Raw genomic sequence first — 12546 nt, 5'->3', positions numbered from 1 at the left:
AGAACCAACTCTTCTTCTTCTTCTCTTCTGCGACCAATAATGATTAAAGATAGGTATCCCCTGGGCAAGCACCGGGTCTTATCTGACCCTTGGGGTGACACCCTCTAGCGTTTTCAGGGCCCACTTGGCGCCTGGCCACCCCAGGTACATGACACAGTCCTCCCCCTCCCTTAGCATCCATTTTCTCCAGGGGTTTCCCAGCCTGGTTCTGGCAACCCTGCCCCCCATCCCCTGCTGATGGCCGTGTGTGTGTGTGTGTGTGTTTGTGTGTGGACTGTGCACCAGGTAGGGATGGACAGGGGGCAGGGGGCAGCCACAGGCATTTCTGTCATTTCTGGTGGTTAGGCATCTTCTTCTCTACTGGGTGCTTTTGCCATCTTGCATATTATCCCCCCCCCCACACACACACACCTGTGTTGCATCCACAGACCCCCCCTTTTGGGCAGGGCGTAGGGAGCCTGGAGGTGCAGGCTGGCCACCGTGTCCTCCCTTGCCCAGAAAGCGTAAGAGGTTTCACATGCATATTATGGGAGAGAATCTGATTCTCCCACCATTTTTTTAAATGGCCCCTTCCCTCCGTCCATAGCAAAGTGTCCCCCAGCAGCTGGTTGTCGAGTAGATTCGTACTCAGTTGGTTGGACTACCCCATCCTCGAAGGTGCAATGCCCTACAGCAGGGGCTCCCTTGGGCCCAGGCCTGAGCCGGTGGCAGAAGCCCCTCCTTGGGGAACGCGAAGTGCCTGCCGGGGGGCGGGGGGCCCGGGGATGGATCGGCTTCCCCAGGTGGAGGGCTCACCACTCAGACTGATGTCCCCGTACGGCAGGGGCAGCAGTGGGGAGAGCAGCGGGTGCTGGGTGTAGCGGAGGATTGGGTTCCTCCTATAGATCTGTTCAATGACTTCAGAGTTCAGGCAGTTCTCCTGCGTAAATATGAAGAAAGCAGAGTGAGAAATGACACATGAAGGGATCCTTGGGAAAGCACAGCAGTAAAGCAAGTCACTGAAAACTCAGAACGGAGGGAAAAGGGAAAGAAGCCAGCCGGAAATGCAACCGTATGTTCGAATCTGCTCTACGATACTCCAAAGGGAATCCTCACATGTTGCCAACTTAAGTCACAAAGGAGTCGTGAATTCTTTTCTTCTCCTGTCCAAAGACGGTCTCCTCCAGAGGCCGGGGCTTGCAGGGAGTCTGAAGAGCCCGGGGGGCGTCATGGGAAGAGGGTCGGAAGAGGGTCCAGCAGACCAGCTCAGAACACCAGCTCTGCCAAGGAAACTTGCTGGGTGGCCTCAGGCCAGCCAAGCTGATTAAAAGAACGGAGGAGAACGAGGCAGGCTGGGAGGGGTCTAGCCCAGCGAGGGAGAGGATGGCACAGGTAGGGGAGGAGGAGACACCGTTGCGGGGGTGGCTGGCGTTTCGATCGTGAATATCCTCTTCAGATTTGAGCAAGGGCCATCTGGGCGGCACTGGCCGGGACAGGAACTGCCGCTCCAGCAGCCCAATCCGGACCCTGACCGAGAGTGCTCGCCTCCGTGAGCCCCACGTGAGCCGGAGAGGGAGGAGGGCACTTCCACGGCTCACACCCTTCCCCCGCGCCGGACCCGGCCACCATGGGCTGCTGCTGCCTGCTGCTGCCTGCTGCTGCCTGCTGGGTGGGCGGCACGGGCTCGGAGGCCGTGCAGGTTCGGCTGGGTCACGGGCTTGCCGGCGCATTCAAACGGGCTTTGAGACTAGTCATATTCATCAAACGCAACTGCGCAGGCTAACAAAACAGTTTTGCAAAGTGCCCCTTGGGGAGAGACAGAGGAGGAGGAAAGGAGAAGCAGCTGGGCTGAGTGATTAGCATGGTATTTTAGGAACAAGTGTGTGTTCTCCTGAAGTACCATGTTAATCACAGCTGCTTCTCCTTTCCTCCTCCTCTGTCTCTCCCCAAGGGGCACTTTGCAGCAGTCATCACTCTCCTGCCCCTGGAGCCCCTCCGTCACTCATTCTGGGGGTTTCCCTCTGAGGAGCACAGGATCCCCTCACCTTCCAGCCAGCTGTCTTAGAAGGGTCGGGGGCGGTGGACTGGGGGCCAGATTGCAGGCAGGTATTAACTGGTGTTAATTCCAAGCTTCAAGCTATGTTTTCGAGAGGGATCTTTGGATCTTACCCTGGAGATAACACTCCCTTCCCCAATGAGCCCAAGTCTGGGTTTGCAGGGTGCAACCCTGAGGGACAATTGGGGAAGAGATAACCCCCCTGCTCCAGCTGCCGGAACCAGGCCTCAGACAGAGCAGCTTGCCTGAGAGGGTTGAACACGTCCCTTCCTGGAGGGAAAGCATAAGGCAGGCTGCCTCCCCTGGCGGACCTCTTCCACGAAGGCCGCCTTACCTTGATGTCCTGGATAAGCTGCTGAGTTGGTGTGTCAATGGGGGCTTTTGCATCCGTCACGGTCTGGATGGCGCTGGACCAGCGAGTGGCTTCGTTGAGCAGCTTGGCATAAAGGCGGTAACAGTGCTTGCGTCCGTAGACAGTCACGTTCCAGTACCCTGCGGCAGACCAGAGCATCCCTTGTGAGTGGGGACTGACATGGCCAAGTGACAGGCAGAGGCTGGCAAGCTGAGCTCGCTGACGGCATTGGAGACGTCTGACGGGCTCCGGGGGGGGGGGGAGCTGTGGCCTCCCACAGAAATGATGCTTCGTCTCTGGGGCGTTGGCGGGACCCGGCTACCGCCTCTCTCATCTTCCGACAGGGCAGATCAGAATAACGAAAAGACCAGTGTTCTCTGCAAACTAGTTTAGTGATCCTCTAAGGAGATCTCGTTGATTTATATAAACAACAGGGTGTTAAGAACGCATAATTCATGTCTTGTCTTTTGATCCCAGGAGAACCGGAAATGGGTTTCCTTCGGTTATGGAATTCCAGAAGTATTTTAAAGACTAGTAAATAAGCCCGCTGCAGTCTGAATGCAGCAGCGCTAGCGAGTCTGGCGGGTCGTGCTGGGGCAGGGGCAGGGGCAGGGGCAGGGGCAGGGGCAGGGGCAGGGGCAGGGGCAGGGGCAGGGGCGGCTCGGCCTGGGCCCGCCCGTCCCGCGGCGTGGCCTACCTGTTCCTCGGAGCAGGAGGCGAGGCCGCAGTCTAGGGTCTGGGTCCGTGGCTGAGTGCATTGCCAGCGAGGCGAGCGGCAGCGGCTCTGGCCACAGCGCTGGCCACGGCGCCGCAAGGGTGTGCGGCGGGTCTGAGGCCGGGCAGGCCGTGTGCGCACGCCACAGGGGACGGCACCGCAGCTGCGGCGGCGCGGGCCACTCCCGGGCATGTGGGCCGGGGCCGGGTGTCGCAGAGGTGGAGGCGGCGGCAGGGCTGCGGCGGCTGGCCCTTCCTGGGCGTTCTGCGAGGCAGCGACTGCCCGGACGAGATGCAACAGAGGAAATGGCACCAGCCGGCCGCATGCAGGCAAGCTGGAAGGGGGCGGATCGGGAGTCAGTCCGGCAGGAAGGGACCGCTGTGCGCGGCTCACAATTGGCCCCTTGCCGCCGGACTGACAATCGGAGGGCCCACTCAGCAGGCACTTTGCACCTGCCGATTGGGCCCTCCGATTGTCAGTCCGGGGGAAGGGGCCTACCGGCACCCTTCCTCATCACGGACAGGGCCCACCCTTGGGACCCTTACCGAATTGTTTAATCGGCTCCGCTAGGAGCGGGTTAAAGATTACTAATGCCATGAGTGGGAGCCTTGTGGGTGGACTCTGTCAGGAGGGACAAAAGCACCTGAGAAGTCAGTTACCTGTCTCTTGGAAGGTCTTCTCGTCCGGGGGCACAACAGAGCAGAGGCTGTTTAAGACCAGAGTACCCAATTTGAGGGCATTTTTCTCCGAGCTCTTGTAATAATCCAAAGAATTGTGCGTCAGGACAAACCACCGCTTCTTCAGCTTCAATGACGAAGAGCCCTTGGGACTGTTCTTCACCTCCTTGTGCAGCCATCCTGGGAGGGAGGGGAGGGAAAGGCACGGCCAAAGAACTCAGCTGGTGATGCTTAGGGCTTCCCCTTAAGTCAGCAACTGCTATCTACAGCAGCAGCAGCAGCAGCATAATCAATGGAGCAAGATCTGTCAGTTTTCTGGGACTGGGAAAAAACCCTAATCAATCAACACAGGGGAAGTCAATACAAGACACATGAGCCTACCCAGGGAACTGCTGAACACCACTGTGGGTTGGTAGGTGAATTCCCTCCAGGACAGGCTGGATTCAGAGGGTGCCTTTCTGCATTTCTCCTCTGCCCCAGTCACGCTGATTCTGCACTGTACTTCTGCCCCTTTGACTCTTTCTGTGCCATGCCCCTTCGGCCTTAGAAGGAATCAGGGAACTCCATTCCTGCTTGAAACTGTTGAAGGGAGTTTTGACTGTTGAAAACTCATGCGCTGAAAATGTTGCTAGTTTCTACACAGGACTTGAACTTATATAGGAACCAAAAAGGTTGATAAATCTAAAATTCATTTTTATAAAAATACTCGTATCAAAGCCCATTTTAAAAATGGGCTTTGAAAGGGGTGGCAGGCAAGAGGGTGTGAGAGGGTGGCTGCGGCTCCCTTTGGCCCGCAAAGCAGGCTAAAGCCACCCCCCCCCGCCAGTGGCGACAGGGCTTTGCAGCCCGCAGGGAGGCTCAAACTCCCCCCTCCCTCCCTGCAGGAGCGAACCCGTGAGCCGCAAAGCCCTGGTGCTGCCTGTCTCCTCGTGGGCGACAATGGAGGCTGCAGACCCAAGGCTTCTAGCAGGCAAGGAGGGGGGGGGAGCTGGAGGGCCAATCAGGGTGGACCTGGACGGACAAAGCCCTGGACAGTCCCCTCCCAGGAGGCTGTTTCCAAATATAGAAGGGAGCGAAATAGTGTTAAGGATATTAAATTAGCTAAAAGGCCACCCTCCCCCGGCCAGGCCAGGGGGTGGGGAGAGAGAAGGCTTTTTGGGGCAGGCGAGAGTGCTGGCGGGAACTCCCGTGCCCCCCCCCCCCCGGCAGCCCCGCAGACCACCTTAGCCTTTTCGGGGCAGCGGCGCAGACTCTGTGCCTTGCCCCTTTGCCCTGCAAAGGCTTGCTTGAAGGCTCTGCAGGCCTCTGTGGGTGTTTTTTGGGGTGCTGGGGGGAGCCATGGGGTGGATGGGGCTGGTGGTGGGGGAAGCCAACCCCACAAAAATACCCACCAAGGCCTGCCAAGACCATAGCGAGACTTTTCAAGGTGGGGGGAGGCGTGGAGTAACCGCGGCCACTCCCTGCTGCCCCCCTGAAAGTGGCCTCTGGGGCCTGTGTAGGACACGGCAAGGCTTTTCGGGGGGGGGGGGCGGGAGGCGCCGGCGGGGACCTTGTGGCTCTCCCTACTGCCCCGAAAAGGCTCGCTGAGGCCTTTGTGGGACTTGGTGGGTGTTTTCGGGACAGCAGGGACTCCGTGGCTCCCCCTGCCACCCAGGAAAGGTTTACTGAGGCCCCTGCAGGCCCCGTGGGCATTTCCCCTCTCCCCGCCACCACAGAAAGGCTCGCGGAGGCCTCCGTGGATGTTTTCGGAAAGGGTGGTGGGAAGTGGTGGTGGGGACTGCTCGCCTTCCCCTGCCACCCCGAAAAGGCATTTTTGGGGTGGCAGGGGGCAGCGGTGGGGGGGGGGGGACTCCAGCTCTTCTCCCCCTCACCCCGTTCCCAGCGAGGAGCAGCCCCACTGACCTCCTTTCCCAGTGGCGGCCAGGGGCAGACCGGCGGAGAGAGCGCCAGAGTGCTCCTCACCAGGTTTGCTTGGGTTGGGGCTGGGCTGGGCTGGGCTGATGGGTCCAGGGACCGGAGGCAGAGGCTGAACCGGCTTCGCCCAGGAGAGAGCAGCTGTTAAAGATGTGTTTTATTGCACAACGCTACACAAGGTCCATTCACAACATTAAAATCACAGTAGAAAATGCACAAAAATGCTTTGAGCAACACATTCTGTGCCAAAAAATATGCCAAAACAACCTGATGCGGTTTGATTCAATTGGATCTTCTTCCAGGGCCACTTCTTAAGCTGCACATGCAGAAGTACAATATCCGTATAGAAAAAACACGCCCCTTTTTACCGCCAGGCAGATTAAACATCGGTCCTAGAAACACACCCCTTTTCTCTCGCCACTGTTCCTCCCTTCCTTTGCATGATCCAGAATTAGGGGCTACTCAGACTTCAAACACACACACACACACACACACACACACACACAGATCCACCCTGAGATGCGGCTGGTCCAGATGGTGATCTCTCTCCCTGTCTGCTGTAGGGCTTCCCCCTCGCCCTACCCCCAAGCTCTTTTCCTCTCCTCCGTGCTTGTGGCTGTCTCTGATCACTCACCAGAGCCACAGGAAACAGGTGGGTGAGAAGCAGTGGCAGATCCACGCTGTCGTGGGATGGGGACCCAATCCCACTGGAGCAGGAAAGAGCTTCTCTTCATCATGAAGTCCTGAAGGAACTAGCAAGACTTGTCTTTTTCTTAGGTATGTGTTGCAGCTGCAAACTGGCACCAAGGTTCCCTCCCCCCCCCCAAGAGGGACCGCTTCACATCCTCCGACCAGAACAGCTGCAATCTTCAACTGGGCAGGGCAGGAGCCTGTGAGGCTCCCCTTGTCTGCTCCTGCGCGCCACGGAGAGGGAACGCTGATGGGAACTCCTGGCCCATGGGGCTGGTTTCTGGACAAGTACAGCTAGAATGAGATTTGCAAGTTGTGAAAGGCGTCAATACTTGTCCTCTGTCTATAATTAGCAATTAACTTTTTAGAAGCTGGAATGGTTCAGGAATGCTGCCTTCTGCTGGAGGAATGTCTTGTGCAAGGCATTCTCACCTCTCACTACAAACTCTTGTCCTTCGACTCGGGTATCGCCCTTGGATCTCTGCAGCAGGGTGATCCAGTGGTGCATCTCCTCGGGAGTGTCCGCGTTGCAGTGAAGCACCCGGTTAGCAGTGATGATCACAAAGGAATTGGGTCTAGATGGGAAGGGGGGAAAGAGGAAAAGCCTGTTTGGGAAACATGGGTGCTGTTTGGGACCCAAACAAGGTGAACCACTGACTCCACTTCCTGTCCCCCGTTTGCCCTGCACACACAGAGGATCCCAAGTGACACCCACCCCCCTTTTATCTGAACGGAGGACTCGTGTTTCGTTTAACTTTTGCCCCCCTGCCCCCTGGCCCAATTCCACACCACCGTTACTTGGAACGCAGATCCATGAATACCAGACTGAGAAGGCGGTTGTCAAGGGAAGAGACATCAGTTTACATCCATGTGAACAAACCCATATTTAATTTTTAAGATCCTCAAATTCCTTGCTATGGAGCAACGCTTCCACAAGGTGAGCCAGGTGGTTTTGGAACTGCAGTTGAGCAAGTTTCTGCTTGTTCCCCTGTCTGCAGAGAAGAGGAGCTTAACCTCCTGAGAGAACAAATCTGAAGATTCAGGCTGACTATGGAGATCTTGGGAGGCAGCTGAAATGGACGGGGGGACAAGTGGTTTCCTCTGCCAGGGAAAGAGGAGGGAGTCAGGAGCTGAAGATAATAGAGGTGCTGGTGGTGCTGGAAGGTGGGATTTGGATTCTGGAACCACAGGACAGGTTTTCTAGAAGAAGGCCTGCTAGCACAGGATGGACTTCACTTATCCAAGTTGGGGAAGAAGATGTTTGGCAGGAACCTGGGCAGATTCATCAGGAGAGCTTTAAAGTCACAAGGGGGACGTAGGAGAGAAAATACCAAGGGCCCACCTGGGAAGGATGGGTCAAAGAGAGCCAAGGGTAAGAGGCGTCAGGGGTGCAAAACATGAGCTTCTCATGCAGAAAGAGAGAGATGGTTTAGCAGGCATTACAGAAACTTGGTGGAATGATTCCCATGACTGGAACGCAGTAGTGGATGGATATGAGTTGTTCAAGAGAAACAGAAATGGTCAAAGAGGAGGTGGAGTGGCGCTGTATGTCAGGAGAGGGCTTTCCTGTCAAGAGATACTAGAGGAGGAGAGGGACACTTTGTTGGAAAGTATCACCCAGATAAGGCAGGGAAAAACAAAGAGTGTCGTGATTGCTGTCTCCTACAGACCTCCTAACCAGGGTGAAGATGTGGACACTGCCCTCTTCAAGCAGCTTGATAGACTATCTGGGCAGCAGGACCTTGTAATTATGGCTGACTCCAATTGCCCTGCTGTGTGGTGAGAAACAAACTCTGCTAGGTAACCTGAGTCAGGCAACTTTCTGACCTGCCTGGCTGACACTTACATTTATCAAATGGTGGAAGAACCTATGAGAGGCCTGGCCATACTCAACTTAGTACTGACCATCAGGCAAGAACTGGTGGATGGGGTGAAGGAGGTGGGGACCCTGAGGGGGGTGACCATGTCCTCCTAGAATTTTTTATAAGAGGGTTGGCCAAGAAAGCTTGTCGTCAGGCCTGTCTGTTAGACTTTCATAGGGCAGGCTTTAATAAACTCAGAGACATGATGAGAGCCAGTCCTTGGACCAGAATGCTGGAAGAGAAAGGAGCAAGTGACGGGTGGGCTCTCCTCAAACAAGAGCTATTGCAAGCTCAAGCTGTGATTATTCCAGCAAGACAAGAACATGGTAAGGGATCGAAGAAGCCTATTAAGGACGAAAAAGGACGTGTTCATGAAATGGAAGAAAGAACAGACCTCTAAAGAAGAGTATCTGCAGGTCTGTAGGTCAGCCAGCAGAGAGTCCAAAGCTGACAGTGCAATGAGACTGGCCAGGGAAGCCAACTATAACAAGAAAAGCTTTTTCAGATATGTGAGGAGTAAACACAAGGTAAACGAGGCAAGAGACCTTCTGTAGGGTGACAATGGAGATACAGAGGACAGAGAGAAAGCAGAAAGGCTCCCAGTTTGGTGTAGTGGTTAGGAGTGCGGACTTCTAATATGGCGAGCCGGGTTTGATTCTGCGCTCCCCCACATGCAGCCAGCTGGGTGACCTTGGGCTCGTCACGGCACTAATAAAACTGTTCTGACCAAGCAGTGATATCAGGGCTCTCTCAGCCTCACCCACCCCACAGGGTGTCTGTTGTGGGGAGAGGAATGGGAAGGCAACTGTAAGCCGCTTTGAGCCTCCTTCGGGTAGGGAAAACCGGCATATAAGAACCAACTCTTCTTCTCCTTCGCCTTCTCCTTCCTTAGAATATGAACACATCTAGGGATGGTAGTAGGCAAGGCATAGTGTCTGGTTGGCAGGCTGACATGGACAGAGTGGTTATCAAGAGATACCTGATTGAACTGGATGAGTTCAAATCCCCTGGGCCGGATGGTGTGCCCCTTAGAGCGATCAAATAACTTTCTGGAGAGCTTGGGGAACCCTTGTCCATCATCTTTAGGACATCTTGGAGGACTGGAGAGGTGTCCGAAGACTGGAGGATAGCAAATGTTACCCCAATCTTCAAAAAAGGGAGGAGAGATGACCTGGAAAACTACAGGCCAGTGAGTCTGACCTCAACAGCAGGGAAGATAATGGAGCAGATTTTAAAGCTGGTGATCTACAAACCTCTGAATATGTTGATCTGGGGAAGTCAGCATGGATTTGTCTACAACAGGTCCTACCAGACCCACCTGGGCTGATTCTGCACTACTTTGTTTATTCTATTGTGGATCCTGCCGAATTCAGATCGATTTGAACCCGAGTCTCCCTCTATCCCCCTCCCCCCCATTGAAACAGAAAAGTGTTCTGCATGTGATTAGGGGGAGGGGAAGCCAAGCACAGCAGGAGCCTCTTTCTTTCTTTTCTTGAATGGGGGGGGGGAGGGGGAAGAGGATGGGAGACATCAGAGGAGGGAGAAAAAAAAACAAGTGGCAAATCTCTACCAAGAGAAGTCAGGGCTTCCCCTGCAGCCTGGGAACGAGGAAGCCTTTGAACTCAAGCCTCAGCCAATCAGGGCTTCTTTATCATGGAGGCACAGCAGCAGGTTCGGAGCTGCATGCTTTCTCATGCCAATTTTTCATATATTGAGGGTTATATCCCTCAATAAATAAATAAACAAACAAACAAACAATCAAATAAATAAATATCCACTCTAGGAGATTGCAGGGAAAAATTAGGGTCACTCTGGATCAGTCATGCTTGTTTCAGAGGAAAAATTTAAATCGGACCATATCAAAGTGGAAATCGCATTCAGTGGAGATGGCAGGGACTGAATCGACCTGGCATTCCACTATGGTTTCCTTCTTTGACTGAGTGGCGGGCTTATTAGATCGTGGGAACTAAGTTTATCTGGATTTCAGTAAGGCTTATGACAAGGTTCTCCATGATGTTCTGATGGATAAACTGAGGGACTGCTGACTGGATTTTCAGATGGTTGGGTGGATAGGCTAGAAAACTGCACCCAAAGAGTGGTTGCCAGTGGTATTTCATCTGAGTGGAGGGAGGTGACCAGTGAGGTGCCACAGGGCTCAGTACTAAGTCTGGTACTTTTCAATATTTTTATCGATGATCTGGATGAGGGGTTAGAGGGACTCCTCATTAAATTTGCAGACTACATCAGACAACTGGGAACACGTGGAGAGAGCTGCTGGGGAGAGCTGCTCCTGCTGACCAGGTGAGGCTATTGTGGTACTGAGTGAGGTGACTGCTGGGTGATTGCTGGGAGGATTAAAAAGGGCTGCTCCTCGCCAGAGGCGCGAGAGACAAAGGGCTCTTGGCCTGGGGTTCTTGGCCTAGCAATTAGAACCAGTAGATTATATTTTCCTAGTAGTTGCACTGCCTAGAAGTTACAATGGACGTCCAGGACATGCATCCCATCATCTACAGTGAGTGTGACATGATTGCCTTCCTCCCTGAAGACAAGATGGACTACATCTGCCCCAAGTGTAAGCTGATAAGACTTTTGGAGGAAAGGATTAGGGGCTTAGAAGAGAGGATTATTACTCAGACCAAAATTAAGAAAGGGGAGGAGTTCATAGACAGGAGCTGTGCAACTCAGAATAAAGAGGATACAACCAGTCCTGAAGAGGATAAGGGGATTGATTACGGAGCCTCTGCAGACAGTTAGGAAAAAGACTCAAGGGCGTAGAGTGAGACAGTTCTTGGGGGGCTTTGGAGCTCCAGAATAGATTTCAGGCCAGTGCAGAGGAGGTGCAAGGGTCAACAAGGGAAGAGGTCCCGAAACAAAGTCTAAGGCAAAGTGAAGAGGCCACGGGGATAGAAGGAAATGGTGTTGAGATATATATAAAAAAGGAGAGTACTAGTAATTGGAGACTCCCTACTAAGAGGAATGGATTGTCATGTGGCTGGGCCTGACCCCCTAACCTGAGAGGTATGTTGCTTGCCAGGGTCGAAAATTAAAGACGTTTCAGAACGGCTACCCAAACTCCTAAAATCTACGGATCGCTACCCATTTGTGATGGTCCACATGGGAACGAATGACATGTCAGTGAATACCATCGCTCCTATTAAAACAGACTATCAAGATCTAGGGAGGAAGCTCAAGTAAATGGGGGCACAAGTGGTATTCTCTTCAATTTTGCCTGTCAAGGGAAGAGGAATGCGTCGGGAGAGGAAGATAATGGAGGTGAATCACTGGCTGCGTAGTTGGTGCCGGCAGGAAAGATTTGGTTGCTGGGACCATGGGATAGGCTTTCTTGAGGAAGGCCTACTAGCACCTGATGGACTGCACTTATCGAAGCTGGGGAAGAATGTGTTTAGCAGGAACCTGGGGAGATTCATTAGGAAAGCATTAAACTAAAGCCACAAGGGGAAGGAGACGATCAACATAGGGAGTGTAAGGAAGGAGACCGATTGGGGGCAGCCCAACCGGCAAGGCCAGCTCATAGAAAACCAAAAGTAAAAGGATTCAGATGTCTTTATACTAATGGCTGAAGCATGGGCAATAACAAGGAAGAGCTGGAACTTCTCATGCTGATGGAAAGGTATGATCTAGTAGGCATCACGGAAACTTGGTGGAATGATTCTCATGACTGGAATGTAATGGTGGATGGATATGAACTGTTCAGAAAAAACAGAATAGATCGAAGAGGTGGAGCAGTGGCACTGTATGTGAGGAAAGGGCTTACCTGTCAGGAAATTCTAGTGAAGGAGAGCATATCTGCAGTGGAAAGCATCTGGGTGAAAATAAGCGAGGGGAAAACAAACAGTGTGGTGGTTGGTGTCTGCTACCGACCGCCTGACCAACGAGAGGATGTGGATGCTGCACTTTGTGAGCAGCTTGAGAAAATATCCAAGCGGCAGGACCTTGTCATCATGGGTGACTTCAATTTCCCAGATGTGCGCTGGGAAACAAACTCTGCGAAGCGTCCTCAGTCATGCAAGTTTCTGACCTGCCTGGCTGACAATTTCATTTATCAAATGGTAGATGAACCCTCAAGAGGTTCAGCCATACTGGACTTAATACTGACCAACAGGCAAGAGTTGGTGGATGAGGTGAAGGAGGTGGGGACCCTAGGGGGAAGTGGCCATGTCCTCATAGAATTCCTTTTGAGATGGAGGGGCAAGAAAGCTGGTAGCCAGACGCGGATGTTGGATTTTCGTAGGGCAAACTTTAATAAACTCAGAGACATGATGAGTGTCATACCATGGATG

At 53.5% G+C, this 12546-nt stretch overlaps 1 protein-coding gene across 3 annotated transcripts in view; it reads right to left on the bottom strand.

The window, feature by feature from the left end:
- MYO10 (myosin X) overlaps window positions 1-12546 on the bottom strand; it is a 252095-nt gene that overhangs the window by 22230 nt on the left and 217319 nt on the right. For all 3 annotated transcript variants that reach the window (XM_077353346.1, XM_077353347.1, XM_077353348.1), the window contains 4 exons: window positions 6816-6958; window positions 3762-3959; window positions 2370-2527; window positions 796-919 (listed from right to left, as the gene is read on the bottom strand). In XM_077353346.1, the coding sequence (XP_077209461.1) occupies window positions 796-919; window positions 2370-2527; window positions 3762-3959; window positions 6816-6958 (623 nt within the window). The remainder of the gene's footprint in view (window positions 1-795; window positions 920-2369; window positions 2528-3761; window positions 3960-6815; window positions 6959-12546) is intronic.

The sequence above is a fragment of the Paroedura picta genome, chromosome 9, assembly GCF_049243985.1.
Source record: "Paroedura picta isolate Pp20150507F chromosome 9, Ppicta_v3.0, whole genome shotgun sequence".
In the NCBI taxonomy this organism is placed as follows: Eukaryota; Metazoa; Chordata; class Lepidosauria; order Squamata; family Gekkonidae; genus Paroedura; species Paroedura picta.
This window is presented reverse-complemented; position numbering and strand designations above follow the sequence as displayed.